The 26,051-nt window shown below is 40.2% G+C and overlaps 1 protein-coding gene across 3 annotated transcripts in view; it reads right to left on the reverse strand.

Moving 5' to 3' along the window:
- Positions 1-2,032: 2,032 nt before the first annotated feature.
- The window catches only part of THUMPD2 (THUMP domain containing 2), a 45,630-nt gene continuing 21,611 nt past the window's right edge, over positions 2,033-26,051 (reverse strand). For 2 of the 3 annotated variants that reach the window (XM_068564264.1, XM_068564265.1), the window contains 4 exons: positions 22,138-22,209; positions 21,526-21,640; positions 9,336-9,444; positions 2,033-2,815 (listed from right to left, as the gene is read on the reverse strand). In XM_068564264.1, coding sequence (XP_068420365.1) covers positions 2,491-2,815; positions 9,336-9,444; positions 21,526-21,640; positions 22,138-22,209 — 621 coding nt within the window. In that variant the 3' untranslated portion in view covers positions 2,033-2,490. Of the gene's footprint in view, positions 2,816-8,309; positions 8,479-9,335; positions 9,445-21,525; positions 21,641-22,137; positions 22,210-26,051 lie in introns of all 3 variants that reach the window. The other variant, XR_011076532.1, reaches the window with a different exon arrangement.

Here is a 26,051-nt window from a genome sequence, read left to right on the forward strand (position 1 = left end):
TCCATCTTAAAAAAAAGTCATTCTCTCGACTCCACGTCCCCTGCCAACCTACTACCACCATTCTTTGCTCCCTTTTCAGCAACACTAGTTGAAAGAGTTGCCTATACTCACTACTTCTGGCTCTTTTCCCATTTTCTCTGAAGCCCAACCCAGTGTGGTTTTGCTTCTTCTCCGCGCCATCAAAATTCCCATTGTCAAGGTCACTCATGACCTCCTTATTGCTAAATCCAACGGTCAATTTCCAGTCCTTCTCTTACTAGGCTGGTTAGCAGCGTTTAATAGTTGGTCACTCCCTCCACCATATTCTTTGTTCATTTGCCTTCCAGGCCACCGCTCTTGTTTTCTTCCTGCCTCGCTGGTTGTTCCTTCTCAGTCTCCCTTGCAGATCCCTCTTCTGTTGGAGGAACCTAGGGCTCGGCCCGGCTCCTCTTCCTTTCTTTCCTCCACTCTGTTCTTTGGTGATCCCATCCAGTTTCATGGCACCTTTATGCTGCAAATTCCCAAATTCCTGTCTCCAGAACAGACGTTTGGCTTAAACTGCAGACTATATATTCAACTGCCTACTCAGCACCTCCACTTGGGTGTTTAATGCCCATCTCGAAGTGAGCAAGTCTGAAGCTAAACTTCTGGTATCTCCCACCAAGCCTGGCCCTCCTGTAGTCTTCCCTTGAACAGTTGACTAGGAAACTCCACTGTTTCAGGTGCTTGGCCAAAAATCTTATAGTCATTCCTGCCTCTTCTCCACTGATCACGTCACACATCGAACACATCAGCAGATCCTGCTGGTTCTACTTGCAAAATATATCCAGAATCCAGCTGCCTCTTACCACCTCTGCTGCTACTGCCCTGGGGCAAGATTATTGCAAAAAACTGGATTATTGCAAAAAACTCCCAACTGGCCTACTTCCCACCTTGCCTCCCTCCAATCGATTCAAAACACAGTGGTCACAGTGATCCTGTAAAATGTATGTTAGATTGCGACTTGTTCAAAACTCTACAGTGGTTTTGAGTCAAAGCGTTCTAACAGTCTTCAAGGCCTTATGCGATCTAACCTGCCCCCCTGCCCCCAACCACTCACTTCCTCTTTAACCCCTTTGTCCCCTCCACTCACTCTACTCCAGCCACTGGTGCTTCTCTGCTGTGCCTCAAACACATCAGCCACCCTCTTGCCACAGGGCCTTTGCAACGGCTGTTCCATACGCCTGGACACTCTTCCATGTCCTTCACATATTTCCTCAAATCTCACATTCTCTATTAAGAATGCAGAACACTTGTCCCCATCCTCCTGTGTGCCCCTAATCACTGCTCTGCTTTACTCTCCCCCTGCAAGCCCCCTCCACTTATCTTTTAACCTATCAAATAAATTACCTGTTATGTCTATCATTTCTTATCTGTCTCCCCCACTAGATTTAAGTCCTATGAGGGCAGGGATCTGTTTGGTTCACTGATATGCTCCAAGGGCCTAGAACAGTGCCTTGGCAGATAGTAGGTTTGCAATAAATATTTACTGTATAAATACGTGATAGGCTACAGTCCCACTGGGCCCACTGTGAGGTGCTCCCAGGTAAAAATACCACATATCACCTGTGCTGCACTCGCCCCACACTGACCAGTGGACCTTGACACTGGGCCTAGGTTACATGCCACACCCTAGCTGGAAAACAAGTTTTTGCTTCTATTTTGGAGAGGTGGGATTCACAAAGTGAGAATTTTCCCCAGTGTGGAAAGGTTGTTCAAATAGTACTAAAGCAGCCACAAAGCTAAGTCACTACATTGGGCTACTGAAAAAAATGAAATCATAGTTTTCATCAATTTCCTGTTTCTTTAAGTAGTGAACACAAGGAATGCATTCAATTTAAATGAGAGTGAGGTGACAATTTATTAATACTTTCACAAAAAAGACAAAGTTTATCTTCCGTCATGTTGGAGGATATTGGCTTAATTCATATTATTATTCCCACTGATGTTTTACATAATATGGGACATATAAAATGTACTGCAAATAAAAGTTATTTTCATTCCAACAGAGAAGAAAATGACAGGTTCAAAAAATCAAGTTTAATATCAAAAGAAGTTAATATCAAAACATAAAAGTTTCTATATTTCAAAAAATGTGACAGTGAAAATATTACTAAACTTGTGATGAGTGAGATATACTTTATGGTAAGCCTCTGAAACTTTTGCTTTGAAGTTGAATTTTCTGCTCATAAATAGTGCAAGCAGAGCAGACCTTTTCATATTCTGACAGAAGGCGAAGTTTAAGAGTCCTTTAGTTCAAATATCCATTAATTGTTCTTTGTCAGAAACACTCTTTAGAGTGTAAAACAGAAGCTCTTATTAAGAACAGGTGTCCAGCAGCCACGGCCCTGTCTTGGGGGGGGTCTGTTTACTTGGAAGCCTCTGGCACTGTCAAGATTCCAGAGACAACCATCTTCCACTCTGTACAGCTGACGTATAAGGACTTGAACCTGGCTTACAGCAGCAAGCCTGCTATTGCCCAGGGGAGTGCGACTTCTTGTATTTGTATATGAGCGCATCTGTTTTTCCAAGGCTAACTCTGTAGCATTCCACTGGCACCAAAGAGCCGAATGGTGGCATTCTGTCCAAGCACTCCTGGTTACTGGCTGCAAATGAAGATGACACTGGCTCTGATATGGCAGCTTTTTCTTCAGGATTCAAGCACTCTGTGCTTCCAGGTTTATCTGTGCGGCTGCCCTTGGAATTCAAAGGGACGCTGCTCTCTTCACAACCTTTAAGGCGCCTGTGGTGATCTTCGCTAAGCAACAACACAATGGTCCCGCCAACACGAAGCACTCTGTGACAAAAAAAAATGGTAATCGGTAGGAGTATTACCCCCTTTGTAGACAACACACAATCCCACTTTGTTTAAAATACTTGCTGTTTTTAATTTGAAATGTAATTTTATCTATTTAAATGCGAGGATTTTGATAATTAGGTAGTATCTTCCATAATGCATATTCATTATAGTAATTATGAAATCACTAGTACAAATCTGCTTTAATTATCTATTTTTACTCTATTTAAAAGGCAAGCCTCAAAGTAATTTGTAGTCACAGTTTAATAAATGAGTGTACAAAGGGAAAGGCAAATGAAAGAATCCTGAGGAATTGGTGTATGTGAAAGGCAGCAGGCTGATGGCAGAAGAAAGTCACCAGGAAGGAGTGAGGACATGAACAAAGAAAGGGCAAAAGGGAAGATCAGAAAAAGAAGGGAAGACCTTGAAATGTCAGCTTGTGGAGGAGAATTCATTTTCTCAATCATCTGACCAAAGTCTGTATGGCACTTCTGTGGAAAAAGTGATGAAGGACATACTGTCCCCTGAGTTGCTAAAGAGAGGACTGAACAGTGGGAGAGAGAGGCAAGGGAAGAGTTAGAGAGTGAGGTGCTGCGGGAGCACCTCAGGTGGGACCCACACCCGGGCACTGAGCGTGGGGAAAACCCCCAGAGGATGAGCGCACCTGCAGCGGGTGTGAAGGCCAAGCAGGTGCGGGCCGGGCCGAGGGGCAGGGAGGGACTAGAGCAAGGGGGGTGCTGGAGGCCGAGAAAGGAGCGAAGACGGGGCGCAGCGGAGAGGAGGCGCCACTGAAGGTACTTCAGCTCAAGGGCAGGTCAGAGGGTGGCGGGAGGAGGCGGAGGGGGAGAGCTCTGTTTGTAATGTGCCGAGCTTGGGGGCCGACAGACAGCTGGACGTCCAGCCTGGAGGTGATGAGAAAGACCAGGGCTTGAGGTGGAGATTTCACAGTTTCCAGGAGTAAATGGCAGATGAAGCCATCATGGGGCATGAGATCACCTGGGATGGCAGAACAGAGAGAGGAGAGACAAGGGGCCAAGGAGCAGACTTAACATTCAAGGAAGGAGAAAGAGCCCATGAAACAGCCTAGGAGAAAGTCTGGACCACGGTGATGTCATGGAAGCCGGAAGAGTAGAGTTTCAAGAAAGGAATAAATAGTCTCAACAGCGTCAAATGCTACAGGACAAACAAGCGACGAGGGTATGAGAAGTTGTTAGTGACCCTGGGGGCAGCAATCTTAGTCGAGGGCAGGAGCCAATGCTGGTCTGCCGGAGTCAAGGGGGGGCGGGAAGGTGAGGAAGCAGGGAGGGCGAGTGTAGACTTCTCTTTGAAGAAGCTCGGCTGTAGAGGTAAGGAAACAAGGTGACAGCTAGAGGACCAAGACTTAAAGGGAACCCCCTGCCACGCCCAGCAAAGACGTCAGGAGCTGAAGGAGCTGTCCCTTATCTAAACAGTCAGACCGTCTAGACGAGTCTGCCTCCAAACGACGTCACAGATTCGTCCACTTCCTCCTATGCTCGGGCTCCTCCTGCACTAGCGCAACCCGACAGGCCTGGTTCCCATTCTCGTCTCCATCTCTCCCACCTCCCCTTCCCAGTTTCCACACAGGACACAACTGCAGATCCCCGAGACCTCTCTCTCTTCGATTATACTTCAAAGAAACTCTCAACTCCCAGTTGCTTGCTTGCCTTTGCCCACTATGCTTTCCACGCACCAGCCTCCCTTCTGGCCTCAGGACGTCCAGCCCTGTTGTTCGTGTGGCACTGACACCCACTCCCTTGTGCGTTTCTCATCATTCAGGTCCCAGAGCTCAAACACCATCTCCTTGGATAGGCCTTTCCTGAGCGTCTATCTAAGGTAGCCACTGCTTCTTTCTTAGTCACTCTCTGGCAAAAATGTCCTTTTTAGTTTCCTTCATGGTATCAATCATGATCTGAAATTATCCTGTTGATTTATTCATGATCTGTCTTCCCAGGCTGGAGTGCCAGCCCCACGTGGGCAGAGGCTCTGTCCTGTTCACAGCCAAAGCCCCAGTGCCTAGTACAGCGGGTGGATATGCAAGGCCACAAAAGTGTCCTGGGAAGGGATGGCTGGATCTGGAAAGAACGAGGAGATGAACAGGTTGAAGATAAGAATGAGAAGTGGGCAGATAACGATCCTTGAGGAGGTAGGGACCAAGGGGATAAACCCAGGCTACTGGGAGAGGAGGGGGCGAGATGAGGACAGATGTGGCTGTGCCAGGGGACAGAAACAAAAATCATACAAGTATCTCTAAACACACAGGAGAAAACGTCATTAAGATAATAAACGAGATATAACTTTTTACCTACCACATTAACAAAAATAAAAGGACTACCATACTTAGGATGGCAAGATTAGGAGAAAATGAGTACTCCCAAAGACAAAAACTGGTATAACTTTTTTGACAGTAGTTTAGCAATAATGTATCAAAAATATGGAATGTACATAACCTTTGCCCCAGCAATCTCACTTCTAGGAAAGTATTCTAAGATATAAGAGTAAAAGCAGGAGCAGTAGTATAATAACAGTGACAATAATGGCAGTGACAGCTAATATTTATTGAGTACTTATTATGTGCCAGCCACTGTGTTAAATGCTTTGTATTATATATCATTTAATCCTCAGAATTCAAGTATATTCTGTTAGCACAGCCATTTTGCAGATGAAGAAACTGAGGCACTGTGGTTTTAAGTAACTTGGTTATTACAGTAAGTTTGAAAAACTGGTGCAGAGATGTTCAGAGCGTTGTTCTTTATTAAAATGAAAAAGTGGGAGTCACCTAAATGCTCATCCCTATTATGTATACGGGCTACATAATGGTGTATCATGTACATTATAACAACTGATCAGAAAGGAGATTCACGACATATTTTTTGAGTGGAAAAAAAAAAAGCTTATATATACAGTGCAGTGAATTAAGGATGATCCTATTTATGTATGGCTAGAATTGAAAACATGTTATCTATTTGTGTGTATGTCCATGGAACAATGTCTAGCAGGACATTCACCAATTAATTTATTTTAAATTTTTTCACATAATGGAGAAAATAAGAAAGTAAAAATCACCTGAAATCCTGCTACTCAGAGATGAACATTTTTGATAAACGTTCTTCTAGGCAACTTTCCATGACCATATACACATAATTTCTTACTAAGAAAGCTATTCAGAAATTATAAAGCAACATTTCCCAAATTGTATTCCTCTGAACACTAGTGTAGTATGAGAGATTATTTCTTGCTAAAAAAAAAAAACCAACACAAATTATGTGGTAAATAAGTTGGGGGAAACTCTGTATCAAACGACACAAAAGAGATTTCTCTTTTGCATGTGAACCTGCAAGACTAGGGGTAGGTGATACAAATACCCAAATTATTTGAACTTGGGAGGCATTAGGCCTTAACCTTCTACCACTAATCTCTGTTCCAAGCAGTCTGGTATATTCTTTTTTTTTTTTTAAATGAGCTTTTTCTTTTTAACATTAATTAATTTATTTTTTGGCTGTGTTGGGTCTTCGTTGCTGCACGCGGGCTTTCTCTAATTGTGGCGAGCGAGGGCTACTCTTCGTTGCGGTGCGCGGGCTTCTCATTGCGGCGGCTTCTCTTGTTGCGGAGCACGGGCTCTAGGCATGCGGGCTTCAGTAGTTGTGGCTCGCGGACTCTAGAGCGCAGGCTCAGTAGTTGTGGCGCACAGGCTTAGTTGCTCTGTGGCATGTGGGATCTTCCTGGACCAGGGCTCAAACCTGTGTCCCCTGCATTGGCAGGGGGATTCTCAACTGCTGCGCCGCCAGGGAAGTCCTACTCACTGTTTTTTGAACACGCTTTTTGCTTCACTATTTACTCAAGAAATACTCGTTGACTATCTGTATGTATAAAACATGGTGCGGTCTCCTTTTTTATTCTTTGCAAATTTCTAAATTTCATTGAAATCATGTTTCTTCCATGAATCCACCTCAAGTCTTTTGGGGATGTAGTGACTTCTTCCTTCAAGCTTAGCAAGTTTAATTTCTAATTTTGCTCATCCGTTTTACATGGTTATATTTGAGAGGAAAGCGCAAATATTATACTTCTCTGAAGCGCTTTGCATACATGAAATTGTTATTGCTGAAATAAATTGAAGGAGGAAATAATTGACCAGAGCAATTATCTGTCTGGGAATTTAAAATTCTGATTGCATGTTCCTTCTTGAAGAATCCAGTGCTGTTTTACATTCAGGGCCAACTATTTCCATTGCCTATTGTAAACAGGTTTACTGACCTCTTGTATTTTTTCTTATTTTTACTAGCACAATTCCCCCTCCCTTCCCTTCCATTTTCTATCTAGAGTCTTAAACTATTGGTAAACCACTGGGAAAAAAAGGTATGTGTACTTATATATATTTATATATATCCCCATCTGCTTTCCCAAAGCATTGGAAGTGGTTCACACTAAATAAGAGCTAACAGTTAGCACTTCTAGGTGCCTAGCACTGTTCTAAGAGCTTTTTTTTTTTTTTAAATAAATTTATTTATTTATTTATTTTTGGATGTGTTGGGTCTTAGTTTCTGTGCAAGGGCCTTCTCCAGTTGCGGCGAGCGGGGGCCACCCTTCATCGCGGTGCGCGGGCCTCTCACTGTCGCGGCCTCTCCTGTTGCGGAGCACAGGCTCCAGACGCGCAGGCTCAGTAGTTGTGGCGCACGGGCCTAGTTGCTCCGCGGCATGTGGGATCTTCCCGGACCGGGGCATGAACCCGTGTCCCCTGCATTGGCAGGCGGATTCCTAACCACTGCGCTACCAGGGAAGCCCTCTAAGAGCTCTAAATCCGCTGACTCCTCAGGACGATGCTGTGAAGCAGGTACTATTATTTCAAGACGAGGCCCAGGGTGGTTCAGCAACGTGCCTGTGGCGGAAGAACTACTGAGTAATAGCGCCAAGATCACAGCCCAGGTGTTCCGGCTCCAAAGCTGGTGACCTTCACCACTACATTACACTACACGGCCTATGTATAAAACCTCAAACCGGAAAAGTCAAAGGCCAAACGATAAAGGCTGAGGGCAGGTGGCAAGGAAGCTTGGTCACAGGAGCAGGGAAAGTTCCTTATGTCCAAATACATAAACTTTGAACTGATTCTATGCAGGCACCTGAATTATGGGGGAAATCTTGAATGTCTTCCTGATTCTCGGGTAAAAATGTAAATTTCCTGAAACAATGTGAGGGCAGTCATATCTATTACTGTCTCATTTACAGTCACCTAGAACAAAAACCAAAACTGGTCTAGAGAAAGTGAGGCTTGTCTAATTTTACTAAAGCTGAAAAGACTGTCTACTCCAAACACTGCCCTCCATTGACTTGTGGAAATGTTTAAAATACACAGCACTAGATCGTCAGGTAGGCTAAGCCACCATCTCTGGTGGAAAGTCCAGGTTAACTGTAAATTTCCATATTAAGTGTAACATGCTCCCAGAGTAGTATCTCACAACGAGCTGGCTTCATAGCATACCTGGTGAGCTACCTCGCCAGCAAAGGCTGTGGTTATTAACCCTGGTGGCACAACAGAATCACCTCGGGGGCCATTAAGAAATACCAACGCCCAGATTCTACCTCGGACCAGTTAAGTCAGCCTCGGTGGGGAGGAGTGGAGGATGGACATCAGTATTTTTCAGAAGCTCCTGAAATGATGTTAAAATGAAGTCAGAGTTACAAAATCTCGAGGGGAATCCTGTGCTGTCAGGCAGAAGGGGATATAGGAGCTCAGGAAATGTCTGAACTACAGGTGCTGAGATCCCAGGTGATGTCATGAGTTAGGTAACTGCGTAACAGGGTTACAGACAGGCTCTTGACCGTGTGTGTTATCCTGCACCATCAAATGCTCAGTTGAGAGAATTTAATATGAACTGACTCCTTATCCATGTCTTTTCATTCCTCTGTGAAAGGTTCTCCCTTTTATCAACTGAAACGATCAGGAAAATACATATTCAGGCCTCACAGTTTGAACCTCTCCAAGAAATACTTTCCCTGAGGTTGACCTTAGAAACACCACATGAATAGCACCTTTGCATTTTCATTTAACAATCAACAATGAAGGTGTCCATTCTATGTGACTGAATGTTCTGTATGTAAATTCTGTTCTGCTGCTTAGTAGCGCTGTGATCTTGAGGAAGATAATCTTTCTGGGTCCCAGGTTCTCTCCAGTAAAGTGTGGGGGATTAACACACAGGAGGCAGGGTTTTGGGGAGAATTAGAAGTAAATATGTAAATTAACTAGCTCAGAAACTGAAATATGTCATTGTTTTACATATTCAAATTTCAGGCAGTAATGAAAAATTAATATCTTTTCCTGAATAAACTTATAGTATGATGATATAGAATAACTATTTCAATTATAAACTTCTGATTTGAAACCTTAGAAAATTAAGCTATAAAAACTGGGAAATTACTAAAATGCAATCAAATCTTAAGAGCTATGATACATTTTGGTTAAATGCCCAATAGCTCAAAAATTATGGAAATAAATTCAACAACTTACCTTTCCATTTCTTGTATAATGTGTTTGATGTCTTTTCCTAACTTAAACTTTTTCCCAAATGGAATATCGGAAATAATAATATCGACACTTTCTGAAGGCAATGGCAATTCTGAAACACAAAAATGAGAGAATCTTATTACAGTAAGTTCAAACATTTGCAACCTAAATATGAGAAAACTGAAGTACACTGGATTATTTTTGCATATTAAATAAAATTTATGGTTGCTAATATTGTTTCTAAGGAATTACAAGATCCTGAAAGGCTTTCATAATCACTAAAGATAGATGGCATAGTTGTTGTATTCCGTTCTTTGAAAAGTGGTTTTTTAGGTATTGGTATAATAAAATATGACATAAGCAGAATTTTAAATTAACCAGAAAATTCAACTCTTTAAACATATTACATGAATAGATAATCACTAGATCCAAGAAGAAATATATTAGGATGTCTAGAAAGACCTTTTACAAAATTACGTCCTATAACTTTCATTTTTCTTTTCATGATCATATATAAAATTTTGCATGTTGATCTATTTGTTTTTAAGAGGTGGCCCATAGCTTTCATTGTGTTCTTAAAGGAGACTCAAAGGGTTAAGAACATCTACTTAAGTCCTAAGACTAGAGAAAAGGCTAAACAATCAATAATCAACAAAATGAATATCGTCTCTAAAATGAAATATAGTGTTTGATTATCAAATCTAAATTTCCTTCTCAACTTTACATCTTATTCTCAGAAATTAGATTACCATAAGGTAATCTTACCTACACCCAATCTTAACTTCCACATTTTCTGAGTATACTTTTCACTTTCCAATTATTTTACTTCCACCACCATCTAAACTAAGTTAGATAATTATTTTTATTTTGGAGAGCATCTAATTCTATAGAAGCGCAATAGAATTTAAATAGTCTTTACTATCCGAATACAATACAAATTTCTGTTGGCGGGAAATTTAAAAACAAAATAAAAAATCCTGTTATCTGGGAAAGTCTAATGAACACTTGCTAATCTTTCCTAGTTCTGACCTTACCTGAGATTAGTAGAAGAGCAGGCTGTTAGAAAACAAGTAACGGGATAATATTCTGTTCGGACTAGGCAGGAAATCTTTTCTCCAGGTCACATTCTGACTTCATGCCTTTGGTTTTAGGTTACTGATATAGGACACATCCATTTGAACACTGTTAACTATACTTTTTGTGAAACTACTGAAGACGATGAACAGACCTGGTTAGCAAACGTTTCTACATGAGGAACCCGGCAGTAACTTACTCCTGAGATTGAGCCCAAGTCTTTTGTCTACTTAAACACACACTCATACATGAGTTGCCCATCTTCAGATTTGGTAACATTTTTTCCCCTTCTGGTTGGCGTCTATTTTTATTTGCAACTTTTCTACTCTGTATCATATAATTTGCTGAACTGCTTTAAATCATTTTAGAAGCTGAAGGAATAAACTTCACTGAGATAGAAGAGAGTAACTTTTTACAAAGTTCTAGAACTGAGTGGTGTCATCTTCCAATAGAACATAAAATAATCTGAACTTTTGTTGATGTGGCTTTTGTTGTGTAGGTGCTGGCGTCAGACAGCTTGCATGTGGCTCTGCCACTTACTAGCTATGCGACTTTGGGAAATTATTGCTTCAGTTTTCTCATCTGTAAAATGGGATAAGACTACCCATCTCAGAAGTTAACAAGCGAGGAACTCACAGAAAGTATCTAAAACAGTGCCTGGCAGGTAATGAGCACTCAGTAACTGGCAGCTATTGTCATTATTTACAATGTCTTCTCTGAGGTGTATAAGGAGATGACAGCCAGGTGGAGACCAGTGGGTCAGAATCCTTCAGGGAAGCTCTGCAGAACTTCGCAATTCCTTGTCACAGCGCCTCAAAGGCCTAGGTGGGGCAACTACTTCCAGATGGGCCTCTTTCCAACTCACCTTCCCTTTAGCAGTGGTTCTCAAAGTGTGTCCCCAGGGAAGCAGCATCAGTATCACCTGGGAACTACAAATGCAAACTCTCGGGGCCCCCAGCCAAACCTATTTAGTGCGTATCAGAATCGACTGAAGGGCTTTGGTGGAACACAGACTGTTGGCGGGCCCGCCTCCAGAGTTTCTGACGCAGAAACTCCGAAATCACAAGCACTTGACCCGTAAGATTAAACACGCAGTAAAATCTTTTAAATTATTAAATGTTTAAACTGCCTGCGAACAAAGAGTTTGTAACTAAGGAGATAAAATTCTGAAATAGAAACAGAACTCAAAACAAACAAGTAAAAAAATCATCTCTTTTTTACATCTCTGCAGGATGATTCAAGAACATGAAAAAAATTTTAAAAGACTGGTATGTCTTGAACAAAAACTGTCCTATTTACTCCCTCCTTCTGGGAGAAAAATGAGTAAGAACTGCTTAAAACCAGGATCATGGCCCTAAAACGTTTTATTCCAAAAGGTTTTAAGAGCCTTTAAGGTATCTTTCTATGTGTCTACTTAGACAAGAGACAAGGTAAATTGAGCACTTTTATAAAATTGGGCACACCCTTTTTCTATTTTCTTTAATTGTACTTTCTGTTTGTTATTCTTTCCATCGTCCAGGTTTATAACAATGGCATTCTGTCCTGTAATTCTCAGTTGTTCAAAATTAGTTGTATATTTGATTCAATCCTCATGACCATTTTACCTTGGCTTTCTCTATTCCTCAGTTGGTTCATCTCTTAAATATCTGGATTTTATTAATTTTTCCCCCTCAAAAGTGCTTATTAGTGAAATGTTGCCTGAACTTTTTTATATTTGAAAATATCTGTATACTAAAATGACATCTTGGTTGGGCGTGATATTTCTGGGTCCCACTTTGCCTCAGTAAGCTTGTAAGTAGCCACTGTTCCACTGGCTATTGCTCTACCACTTTCTGTTTCTTTCCGTCATGGCCAGATTTTGAAGTTTATTGCATTAGATTATGCGCTTTCCTTATTTGGTTGCTGCTGGTGAAATTTTTCCCTTTTATTTACGCTATTCTTTTTCTGATTTCATTAAATACAAGAGAATACAAATACTTCAATGAAGTTGAAGTTTCAATCTGTCTTCTTAATCCATGATGAGTCTTGAATATGCAAAATGTAGTTTGGCATCTGGATCTGGTCACCATTTAATTTATAGTCCAAACAGAAATCTTTATTTATTTATTTATTTGTTGAAGTATAGTTGATTTACAATGATTCAGGTATACAGCACAGTGATTCAGTTTTTTATATATATAAATATATATATAAAAGAATATATATATATATATTCTTTTTCAGATTCTTTTCCATTATAGCAAACAGAAACATTTTTGAGAACAAAGAGGTTAGAAATAAAATTATATACTTTTTGAGATAGTTATTGTCTAACGAATTGGTTTATTATTATGGTGAACCTAAAAAATAACATATCTGGCATAGTGAAGTTTTTTTTAAATTAATTTTTTTATTGGAATATAGTTGATTTACAATGTTGTGTTAGTGAAGTTTTTTTTTAAAATAAAAACTTAAAATATTATTTAACGTTAAAAATAAGTGAAATACTCTGTACTCGTATGCTGAGCAGTTTCTTAGATGCATCAGCTCTAATACCATGTCATAACTGGCATTTTTCAGAAGAAGGTAGTATTTTTTTTTAAATATGGACTTCTAAAATTTTTCATACAGTTGCCTGCAACATTCTTCAAAGTTTCATTTTTATGGTTGATAGTACGGTAGAGCTCAGGGTAAATTCTGCTAAATGGAGGAGACTCTCAATTCTATTTTTTTTCATTGGGAAAGTGTAAATATCTCAGCCCTCTGGTTCACAGTCTCTCCATTCAGAGTGCCTTTGACAAATATTTTCACAACACAAAACGCAAATAAGTTGTCTCTATTATTCTTTTAATTGTTATGCCAAATTTAGAGGCTGTAAAATCTAAGCCTTCTCAATTTCATTCCATTCCATTCTAGAATATACATTTAACCAATTAAAATTAAGGAAGCCATTAGAAGATTCTTCCTATAATATACCCAAGGTGTATTTACAAATTTCAGAATACTGTGCATAAATGAGCTCTCACTGTTTTAATTTGTTCATTTCTTCCTTGGTGTTTGTAGGGATAGATTTTAATGTCCTGTTGCCAGCTTTGTTTTTAATAACTGCAATTCATCAAAACTTTCAAAAACTTAAGGTTTTTGGCACTCCATTTGTTGAATTCTTTGATTACAGATTTCCAATGAATTTTGAAAAAAATGCAACTGCAATTAGGCAACTTGTTTATTTTAAAAAGTTTATAGCACAATTATAAGATACCCTGGCTGATTTACAAAGTAATTCTTCAAAGGCTTCAACAGTTTTTAAAACATTGAAGTATAGCTGATTTACAATATTGTGCCAATCTCACTGTACAGCAAAGTAACTCAGTTATACACATATATACATTCTTTTTTATGTTCTTTTCCATTATGGTTTATCCCAGGAGATTGGATATAGTTCCTTGTGCTATACAGTAGGACCTTGTTGTTTATCCATTCTAAATACGATAGTTTGCATCTACCAACCCCAAACTCCCAGTCCATCCCTCTCCCTCCCCCCTCCCCCTTGGCAACCACAAGTCTGATCTCTATGTCTGTGAGTCTGTTTCTGTTTTGTAGATAGGTTCATTTATGCCATATTTTAGATTCCACATATAAGTGATATCATATGGTATTTGTCTTTTTTTTAAAATAAATTTATTTTACTTTTGGCTGCATTGGGTCTTTGTTGCCGAGCGTGGGCTTTCTCTAATTGCAGCAAGTGAGGGCTACTCTTCATTGTGGTGCGTGGGCTTCTCATTGTGGTGGCTTCTCTTGTTGCAGAGCACGGGCTCTAGGCGCGCGGGCTTCAGTAGTTGTGGCCTGTGGGCTCTAGAGCGCAGGCTCAGTAGTTGTGGTGCACAGGCTTAGTTGCTCCATGGCATGTGGGATCTTCCTGGACCAGGGCTTGAACCCATGTCCCCTGCATTGGCAGGCGGATTCTTAACCACTGCACCACCAGGGAAGTCCCTGTCTTTCTCTTTCTGACTCACTTTACTTAGTATGGTAATCTCTAGTTGCATCCATGTTGCTGCAAATGGCATTATTTCATTCTTTTTTTATGGCTGAGTAGTATTCCATTGTATATACATGTACCACATCTTTAGCCATTCATCTGTCGTTGGACATTTAGGTTGTCTTCATGTTTTCGCTATTGTGAATAGTGCTATGAACATAGGGGTGCATGTATCTCTTTGAATTATACGTTTGTCCAAGCATATGTCCAGGAGTGGGATTGCTGGATCACATGGCAATTCTATTTTTAGTTTTCTGAGGACCCTCCATACTGTTTTCCATGGTTGCTGCAGCAACTTACATTCCCACCAACAGTGTAGGAGGGTTCCCTTTTCTCCACATCTTCTCCAGCACTTGTTGTTTGTAGACTTTTTAATGATGGCCATTCTGACCAGTGTGGGGTGGTACCTCATTGTAGTTTTGATTTGCATTTCTCTAATAATTAGTGACGTTGGGCACCTTTTCATGTGCCTACTGGCTGTCTGTATGTCTTCTCTGGAGAAATGTCTATTAAGGTCTTCTGCCCACCTTTTTGATTGGGTTGTTTTTTTGTTGTTGAGTTGTATGAGCTGTTTGTATATTTTGGAGATTAAGCCCTTGTGAGATGCATCATTTGCAAATATCTTCTCCCATTCCGTAGGTTGTCTTTTTGTCTTTTTTTTTTTTATGGTTTCCTTTGCTGTTCAAAAACTTGTAAGTTTGATTAGGTCCCATTTGTTATTGTTTTTATTTCTATTGCCTTGGGAGACTGACCTAAGAAAATATTGGTACAATTTATGTCAGGGAATGCTTTGCCTATGCTCTCTTCTAGGAATTTTATAGTGTCGTGTCTTTAAGTCTTTAAGCCATTTTGAGTTTATTTTTGTGTATGCTCTGAGGGTATGTTTTAACTTTATTGATTTACATGCAGCTGTCAAACTTTCCCAACACCACTTGCTGAAGAGACTTTTTCCCATTTTATATTCTTGAAAGGCTTAAACATTTTTAAACCTACCTAATGATGGGCAAGCAAATAAAGCGTGTACTGTCATGCTGAATTACTTTTTTTGCATTCAACCATCTTTATCACAGATAGCCTGCAGTTCAGTTACTCTGCATATATTAAAAAAAATTTTTTTTAAAGTCTGTTATTTTGATAACTTAAGTTTCTATTTCAATTCAGAACATCACAGCTTGTTTGGAGGTAATTATGAATTATGTAGGTACCATGTCAAATTCCAAGTACATTTCTGCTTCACAGGTTACTTTATTTAATAAGAACATTAATTTTCACCATGATGCTGTGGTCCACCAAATAATGCATAAACAGACACACGTGCAGTGCTGAGCTGAATTTACAGTAGCATTCGAAATAATGAAAGATGTTTCATCTCTGAGAGAAAAAACTTCCTAAATTTCCAAGAATTGGAGGAAAAAAAAAAAGCTAAACCACTACTGGAATTGACTTATTAGCTCATCTTCTCTTTGAAGCATCTGATAACACTGATACAAAAGTGGCAACATTTACCTTTCTGCAGAGGTCTTCTGCTAATGGAGCCAACATATTAATAGCTATAGCTTCGTTCTATTTATGTACATAAGAAAATTTGGATGGAATTAAAAATGAGCAAAATTAATTTAGAAGAGTGGTCATTTGATCTAAATGAAGAGTCATGCTTCACAGAGTGATATTTAAATGCAGTTCTTTCAGCTGCATGTGATAAATACTTAATTTTGGCTCAGTCTCCTTAAAATAATGACTAAATTTTGAAGTAAATGCTAGATGCTTCTATGAACAGATTTGTTTCATTTGATTAGTGCTATCATCATGGCCCATTACCATGGATGATAAATGGTAATGAACATTTTACTCAACTTATCTGTTCATCAACAGCTTTCTTGAGAAATATAAACTTTTTCATTAAATATGCACTTTTAAAACCTAACTGCTGCTGAGTTTGTTAGAGAATAGTAGCATTACCAAATAATAAAAAGGGATTTATACCATCTGATAAACCATAAAGCCACTGTAGCAAAAACACTCAAACTCTCTATGGTGAGCTTCTTACCCCCTATTTCCCACACGTGTTTCACACACACCTAACCCATCACTTCCTACATTTCCCCCTGACTCCCCAAATGCCAGGGCATCCTAGCAGCTTCAAGAATCTTGCAGAATATGGTGTGGGCCACAACACACTTGAGTAGAACACCGAGGGCCAGGTGAGCAGGGGCGGGACTGGTATTAGAGGAAAACTCACACTAATAAGAAAGAAAATGCAACCACATTATGGGGAGCTTATGGGTGTAGAAAAAAGCATGCCTTATATCTACAAGTGTAGAGAGGAAGGCAGAGATGTGACTGAGAACAAAGCACAGTTATTACCAATAATCTTATTATACACTCTTTCACTGAATGTGACAGGCTATAGAATGTCTAGTTAGAAGGAGTGAAAACATTCCCCTTTTTCCACCTGTCTATAATTTTGTCATTTTAGTTAATCATTCGTGTGTTTCTTTTGCTCAAATCTGTATATATATTATACTGAGAATGTGTTTCTGTAGACTCTAAAAAAGCCTAATCAATGACTAATTATTTCCTAAGAGAGCCTGCAACATAATATTCATTTGGTTCCAAATTTTCATGATGATCAAAACTTAGGAATAAACACGTGCAAAATTTCTGCATGTTAAAGGATTATCTCATCTTATATTAACTAGTAGAGGGTTATAAGATAAAGTGAATGTTACTAGAAAAGTAGAAAAAAATAAGGCCATTAATGCATACAGAGAATGAAGACAGTGATTCTGCAAAAGCACAAATCACGGTAGGAGTTTTATTGAATACTAATGTTCCTAGATGTATCCATGCTTACAGAAGTCTTTAATTCATGCTGTGTGTCAGACACTGGACTCCATGTAGTTATGTAATAAATTCTCACTACGGCCCTGTGAAGTAGGTACTAGCTTCATATTATAGATGAGAAAATACAGAGAGGTCCAGTGTTTTGCTGAAGGCCGCATAGTGAAGAAAGAACAGTGGATCCAGGATTTATACTCAATTTGATTCTGAAGTTCATATGTGCTCTCATTATAGTAAGAGGTGTGAGATCCTTGTGTAGAAATACAATTCTAAATTGTATTTATGATTAGAGCTTTAAAAGGTAAAACCAAATTAATGAAGAAAATATACAAAGAGTAAATGCTGGAGAGGGTGTGGAGAAAAGGGAACCCTCTTGCACTGTTGGTGGGAATGTAAATTGATACAGCCACTATGGAGAACAGTATGGAGGTTCCTTAAAGCACTAAAAATAGAATTACCATACGACCCAGCAATCCCACTACTAGGCACATACCCTGAGAAAACCATAATTCAAAAAGAGTCATGTACCAATATGTTCACTGCAGCACTATTTACAATAGCCAGGACACGGAAGCAACCCAAGTGTCCACTGACAGATGAATGGATAAAGAAGATGTGGCACATATATACAATGGAATATTACTCAGCCATAAAAAGAAACGAAATGGAGTTATTTGTAATGAGGTGTATGGACCTAGAGTCTGTCATACAGAGTGAAGTAAGTCAGAAAGAGAAAAACAAATACCATATGCTAACACATATATATGGAATCTAAAAGAAAAAAAAAAAAGGTTCTGATGAACCTAGGGGCAGGACAGGAATAAAGACGCAGACGTAGAGAATGGACTTGAGGACGTGGGGAGGGGGAAGGGTAAGCTGGGACGGAGTGAGAGAGTGGCATGGACATATATACACTACCAAATGTAAAACAGATAGCTAGTGGGAAGCAGCTGCATAGCACAGGGAGATCAGCTCGGTGCTTTGTGACCACCTAGAGGGGTGGGATAGGGAGGATGGGAGGGAGACACAAGAGGGAGGGGATATGGGGATGTATGTATACATATAGCTGATTCACTTTGTTATACAGCAGAAACTAACACACCATTGTAAAGCAGTTATACTCCAATAAAGTTGTTTACAAAAAAAAGAAAATAAACACTTATATCTAGCTAGAATGTCCACCTCTAAAGTAGAGGCATGCAACGAAGGGGTACTTATTAAATAGTTAATATTGGCCCCTACGTACACAAGATATATAATCCCCCCAGACTGACTTTTAATATTAAAAGGCTGTGATGTTAAAATAATTTAAAACAGATGTTTTATTCTTTCCTCCAGAAAGTTATCTTGAAAACCAGTAATTCACAAAAGAAAAATCTACAAATGACATAAAGTGAAAAAGGTTTTATCTCACTAGTAATTAAAGGTAAATTTTACAAATTTTTACCAGATTTGTAAAGAGTTTAAAAAATCGTAATAGAACGATAATATCCAGCCTCAGCAGAGGCTGAGGGAATGTGCACTATAATGGCCACACCTGGTCTGGTGTGACCTGTTACAACTTCCATCCTCACGTGCTCTGCCTTCCCGTCACCAGGAGTGCCCGTCCCGCCACTTGTGTACTGCGTCCCATCCTTTCTTGGGGGCTGTGAGTGTATCAGATGAGCAATTCTCTCTCTCCTACACTGTCGAGTTTCTCCTGTTTATCTGTTCATTCTCTTTAGCGTAAGAACGTGTTGTACTTTTTTAAAAAAGTGAATTCTATCTTCAAAAAAATCCCTGCTTGATCCCTAATCTCACCACTTTCTGTTACCGCCCCATCTCTCTGCGCCCCTTACCGGTCAAACTGCCCAAAAGAATGACCAGGACTCGCCATCTGCAGGTCGCCTTCCCCCATCGTCTCCAGGACCCGCTCAGGCGGCCAGGTCTGCGTTCCTGCTGCTCCACGGACACGGCCAGGCCGTATTTTGCTTCACCACCGGCAGCATCTGACACAGCTGATGCTTCCTCCTCAGATTCTCTCTTACCTTCTCATCACTGGCTGTTCCTTTACTAGATTCTCACCCTCCAGAACTCGAAGCATCTCATCCTCAGAGAAAGCCTCTCTTTTCTCTATTTGTACCTATTTCCTAGGCGATCTCGTGGATTTAAATGTTATCTGTACTAGTGATGTCCATCTTCTCCCCTAAACTCCAGATCTGTATACTGACCTACTACACTGACATCTTCTCCATGTGGTGTCTAATCATCACGTGGAACTGAACAGGCCCCAAACTCCAACTTGCTCCGCCTGTGGTTTTCCCCAACTCAGTAAATGGCAACACCACCCTCTAGCTGCTCAAGTCAGAAAGCTCACTCATCCTTGTTCTTTTCCTCACATTTAATCCACCAGCAAATCCTGTTGGTTCTACCTTCAGAAAATATATATACATATCTCTGACCTCTACTTAACACCTCCACCAATACCACTTTGCCCCAAGCCACCACCATTTCTTACCTGGATTATTGCAATAGTCTTGTAACTAGTCTCTTAGTTTCAATCCTTGCCCTACTATTGTCTCTTCTTAACACAGCAGTTAGAGTGATCTTTTAAAAAAGTAGGATTTATTTGGCTATTTGGTATCATAGAGAACTTTTTTCTTAAAAAAAATTTTTTTTAATAACAGTTGAGCACTTATACTTGATTTTAAAGTGAAATCTTATGGGAAATGCCCCAAACATGAGAACTGATCAAAGTGGAGTTGGGAGCGCAGCAACGTTCTCATGGGCAAATCAGTGCTTCCTTCCTCATGCTGTTAATGCACTTTGGAGACTGTACAGTGTATGAAAAACCACTGCTCTGGAACAACTTACAGAGCTATTCCATTTTCCTTGAAGGTCTCAAAAAAATAGCTTTCTTAAAGAAATTAGGGTATATGAAAACTTGATTTCAGTCTAATCACCCCTCGGCTTCCTCTAGAAAATTGTGTCTTATGCACAGAGTCCTGTTAAAAACCTTGACAGAAAGGTTGAAAAGATAGTCATTGATAGCAAACAACTATGAGATCTCAATCAATAGTACAATTTCTTCTTTGATGCTGCTTTTTTTAATCATTTATTTCTTTTTTTTATTGGAGTATAATTGCTTTACAATGGTGTGTTAGTTTCTGCTTTATAACAAAGTGAATCAGTTATACATATACATATGTTCCCATATCTCTTCCCTCTTGCATCTCCCTCCCTCCCACCCTCCCTATCTCACCCCTCTAGGTGGTCACAAAGCACAGAGCTGATCTCCCTGTGCTATGCTGCTGCTTCCCACTAGCTATCGATTTTACGTTTGGTGGTGCTGCTTTATTATGCATTTATATAAAAGTTATCCTAACATTTTCTTCTTGTTAATAACTCATCTCTACTACTTTTTTACTATAATAAAAATCTGTTTAAACAATATTCTGTTCCTCTAGATTACAGATTCAATACTGGGACTTATCTACCACCTATTCTCTCATTCTCATGTCAAGAGAATACGATTTTCTTAGCTGGGAATTAAATGGGGTCACTTTTAAGGGAGAAAGGTGCACTAAGGGAAAAAAAGAAGGAATGTGAGGCTTCTCTCACACAGTCTAAATACCTTGGGCCTCAGGGAAATATTATTTTGGACTCCACAGACTTGATTCCTCGTCATGTTTCTTGCTGCTGATTCCGCATCAGTAAAGTGGGAGTAATGGTTTCCCTCTACCTCACAGGGTGACCAATTGTCCTGGTTTGCCCCAGACTTCCCCGGTTTTAGCCCTGAAAGTAGTACTGGTTTAGCAAACTGGGATAGTTGGTCACCTCACTCCCTATATTCCAGGAATACTGTCCAATGAGGCAAGGAGAAGGTAAGATAATTCAAAACATTTCATATACTTTATCTGAAAGAATCCACAGAGCTATTATTATTATTATTATTCTGTTTATTTTATGCCTATACTAAATGATCCCTGGTTATGATGTGAGAAACGGTTCAGATGCAACAAACACATCTTAAGAAGGCATGCTTTTACTTACATGCTTAGGGAAACTACATAAATACTGTTCCTGATCATGAATCATTTGAAAAATTAAAAAGTTACAGTTATCACATTGGAAGTAAACTGAGTATTGGCGCCACAGATATATTTACAGGGTTTAAACAATTCAACCTTTATATATGAAAAGTGAGTCCTGTTTTACATTATGATTCTAAATGTATTTGCAAACGTTCATTTCCCCCAAATGTTTGCATTTTTAATATCTTACCTATCACAGAGACTTTAAGTAACTCAATTTTATCCTTAAGGCCGGCAGCTTTCAGATTGTCACATGCACCTAGTAACTGTGAGTCACTGACATCAGCACCCACGTAATACACATCCTATGAGGGAAGAAATTCATATTATAAGTATAAATAAACCCATATTTTATGTAGTTAAGAAAATCTACTTGCATTTTCAATGATGAAAATGAAATTAATAGATTTGTTAATTCAGGTTAAAACAAATTTAGAATATTTCTTTAAAATGACATTCATGGGCAAAAAACTGAGAAGTTTTTGTTAAAATTTTAAAAACTGTTAATAATATTTTACAATTACAAATGTCTAAGGAATTTAGGGATTTATATAATCTAGGTCATGACTAATTATTGTATTTCTATCATATTTTCCTAAATTTATCACAGTATTTAAAGAAATAACACAGCAATTTAATTAACCCTTCATAGTCTATTTTTATTACAGTTATATAGCAACTTGTATAATTAAAAAATAATCCCTAAATAGACAGTCTACCTGTAAATAATTGGTAAGTGAATACACACACACACACTGATTAACGTAAAACATTGCCTGGTTTACCAAACTTTAGAACTTACTGGCCATTCTTTAGCAGCTTCCAAAAGTATTGTTCCAAGTCCACACATTGGATCTAAAACAACTGCACCAGCCTATAGACAGAAATGTTGATTTGTTGTCATTAAATCTATTATAATAGGTATTATAAAAGAAACCTAACACTTGCGGAGTCCATATTTCAGAGTAAAGACTCCTTTCTATACTTTATTAGGAATTTCAGGTAGTTAAAGCCCCAGGGCAGGTATGCTTGACACATTTAAAGATTAGGAAGGAGACCAGTGTGGCCAAAGCGCAGTGAGCGAGAGGGGAAAGGTGGTGATGACGTCAGAGAGGTGGCCAGACTACTCCATCAGGATGGGCTGCATTACACCGCGTGCAGTCACAGCCACCAAGTCCTACAGGCTTAAAACACCGTGTAGCTCACGCTGCATGCCCACAGAATGACACCTGGGGCTTCCGCTCCTCACTCAGCAAGTCACACAGTGAAATGGTCGCCACCTGGAGCACGGCCACCGCTGTGGCAGAGGGAAAGAAAGCGAATCAGGCACCGGCTTTTAAAGGTGCCATCTGGAAGTGACATACATCATTTCCACCAACATTTAATTGGGGAAAGCATGTCAGTCACATGACACACACAATTTGAAGGGGCCAGGAAAGTGTCATCCTAGCTGTACCTGAGAGGAGAACAGGAAATCTGGAGAAAAAACTAAGAACTCTCCCATCTGGGCAGTGGGGCTGGGGTGGGGTCGCATCACGTCAGATCTCGTAGGTGTTATAAGGGGTCTGGTTCTATGCGGAAGGGTGGGAAGCTATTGGAGGGAAACTGAGCAGAAGTAACATGATGTTACATTTCAAAGGGATCATTCTGGCTGCTCTGTCGAGAACGGATCACAGAAGGGTAGGAGTGTTACAGGGAGGCTAGTTAGGGAATCCAGGCAGAGGTAACGGTGGCTTGAATAAAGAGTGATGCTGGTGGAAGTGGGGAGAAGTAGTTGGATTCTGGGTATGTTTTAAAGGTAGAACCAACAGGATGGATTGCATGTGGCATGTTAAAGAATGACAACGGTCTGAAGTGACTGAAGTTTTTGACCTGAGCATCAGGAAGACGAGCTGCCTGTTACTGAGCTGGGAAGTGCTGGGGAGGAAAAGCTACAAAGGAGACAAGAGTATAGTTCTGGACATGTTCATTTTGAGATACCCCTTAGACCAAGTATGGATGTCAAGTGGACTTATGCATCTGGAGTTCAGAGGAGAGGTTCAGGCCACAGATATAAATTTGGGAACCGTGGTTGTTAGTTTATAAATGGTATTTAAAGCATCAAAACTGGATGAGCCATCTGGGAAGCAAGAGAAGTTAGAAAAGAACAGTCTATGGGCTGGACGCCGGTGATCTCCTAAGTACAGACATTTGGTAGATCAAGATGCAGCAGTGCACACTGACAGCAGCACATCCTGACGCAGAACCTAGAGTGGTCCTGAAACAAAGTGGAAACACCCATTTCAAGACGGAGTGACGACAGTGTCCACATGCTAGTAGATCAAGCAAGATGAGCTCTTTCAGTGGAGTGCTGGCAATGAGAACCTGAGGGAAGCGGGCACGAGAAAGAGTGGGAAGAGAAGAAGTAGGCACCAAATATGGACACCTAGTTTTAAGTTTCTCTGTAAAGGGAAGCAGAGAAGGGGGTGGTAGCTGATGGAGAATGTGGATTCAGGAGAGGGTTAATTCTTTTTTAAGTTGCAAGATATTACAGCATGTGTACATGCTGATGGGAATGACCTAGTAGAGAAAAATATCCTCAAGTAGGCAAGAGGGAATGGAATCCAGTACACAAGTAATGGAGTGAAACAAGGACAGTTCATTTATTATAATGATGGCAAGGCAAAGTATGAGGGTGTAGATTCCAATATGTCGGTAAACTTGGTGGGGAGAACATGTTAAAGTTCTCTTCTGATTCCAATATTTAAGTCAATTAAGAAGTAAGAGAATTAAAAGTATGGTCAAGAAATGACTGTAATGATAGAACATAAAATCCAAGCTGTGAAGGAGGGCTGAGGACAGGTGGTGAGCAGGGTCACCTACTAGAGGTCCCACGGGGTTAAAGAACTGCTTTAGGGCACAAGAGGAAGTGAATGGGAAAGAGAAGGAGGTTAACAGCAGGGTTCTTGAATCTGAGATTTTGGAAGGTATACCCTTCTGGGTATGATAAAGTCTAGGATGTGACTAAGGCAGAGCATTAGAGGTAGGGAAGCCAAGACACTAAGGGATCAGACTACAGAGCGGACACTGAGGTCATAAAGAATTATGACAGGAGTAATGGTCTATACCATTACAGAAAAGATAGGAAGAGATCTGTAGACACCGGGATAATCTGATGGCATGCGCTTCTAAGGCAGTGAGAGATCTGGGGCAGAAGGGGAGACGAGGCCAAGCAGGACACCTACCCCACCTCCAGGCCCAGCGGTCCCTTGGTCTGTCTACAGAGGAGGCAGAACGCTCAGAGGACAGCCAGGTTTCAGTCAGAGCCAGGGGGTACCTGATGGAAGGAAACAAAATGTCCTTCAAGAAAGAGAGAGACTTTCCCCTGGCACGAAATTACGGAGAGTATCACATGGGTCCCCCATGAAGGGGCAGAGAGTAACAAAAAGAATAATGATTTAAATGGCAACTTTAAGATTAACAGTGGTATGAGAACTGATTTTTATTAAGATCTTAAAATGTGCCAAACACTGTGTTCTTTCTCCCCCATGGTCCCTGTTCAATGAGGTAATTTGACCTTAAGTATCTTTCAATGTCTATTTTACTGTATAGGACCTTTTCTAGCCATGACATCTGGGTACACAGGCAGAAGCAGAGAAGTATTTCCATATGCTTAAAAGAATAACTGAGATTTATAGAACTTGGTTTTCCTTACTTGTTATGATATACAGGAAGAACAGTTTATAGTAAACATGAAAAATATCTAACGACCCCAGACTTAAGTTTCATTTTTCGTGGCGCTGGCCTACCTGAGGTTGAGCTGCCTGTGCACTGCTCTGGGTACCAAGCTCCAAAGAGGGGCCTGGATCAACGCTGGACACTGGGGTCACTTACACGGTGGGTCATCACTGCATTCCCCCCAAAAGAACCCTGCCGCGCTATTTCTCACCTACTTTAACAGACCTTCTTTGTTGGTGGTCACATTAGAGAAACAATTTCTACTTTCGGTCCTAGCAGGACAAACTGACAAAAGGGAAGAATTTCATTGAGTATTATCTGTGGATATTTTCGATCATTTACTTTCTGTATTTCTGAAAATTGTATGTTTATATCAGATAAAGGTAACATTTCAAATGTGTAGGTGGTTATATAAATTTATTATGTAAATATAAACTGTGGTGACATCACTGGAAGTTTGGGAAAAAATAAACTGTTACCACACCCCTCTCTCCTTACTAAAAGAAATTTAGGCTAAAGATGTAAATCAAATAAAAAAGAAAATCATGGATTCTGGGAACGTGGTAATATGGGAATAGCTCTCTCCTTTTTCCCTCAGCTCTGAGCTATTTACTTCTGAGGCAAATGGTGCTCAGAACCAGAGGCAACCGGCGCTAGGAGACGCCCCGGGCTCTGCTGAGGCCCCAGGAGAAGGACCCAGTGCGAGGTCTCCTCGCCATGGGCTGGGTGGGTGATTAGAGACCGGCACTGAACCCAGAGGGGAAATCACTGGAATCAGGGAAAAACCTGGTCTTCAGAGATCTGTGGACCTGCAGGGAGACCAGTGCATAGAAGAGTTTTCACCGAGTGCCTCAGCATGGCTGACAGTCTCCTTACACTACCAAACCCAGGGGTGCCAGAGATCCACTTGCCTTTTACCACTTACAGGATTCCAGCCATTTAAAATACTTTACTAACCACACTTGAGCCCCAGTGAGCCAACAAAGAAAAATAATGACA

This window comes from Eschrichtius robustus, chromosome 15, assembly GCF_028021215.1.
Source record: "Eschrichtius robustus isolate mEscRob2 chromosome 15, mEscRob2.pri, whole genome shotgun sequence".
NCBI classification, from domain to species: domain Eukaryota; kingdom Metazoa; phylum Chordata; class Mammalia; order Artiodactyla; family Eschrichtiidae; genus Eschrichtius; species Eschrichtius robustus.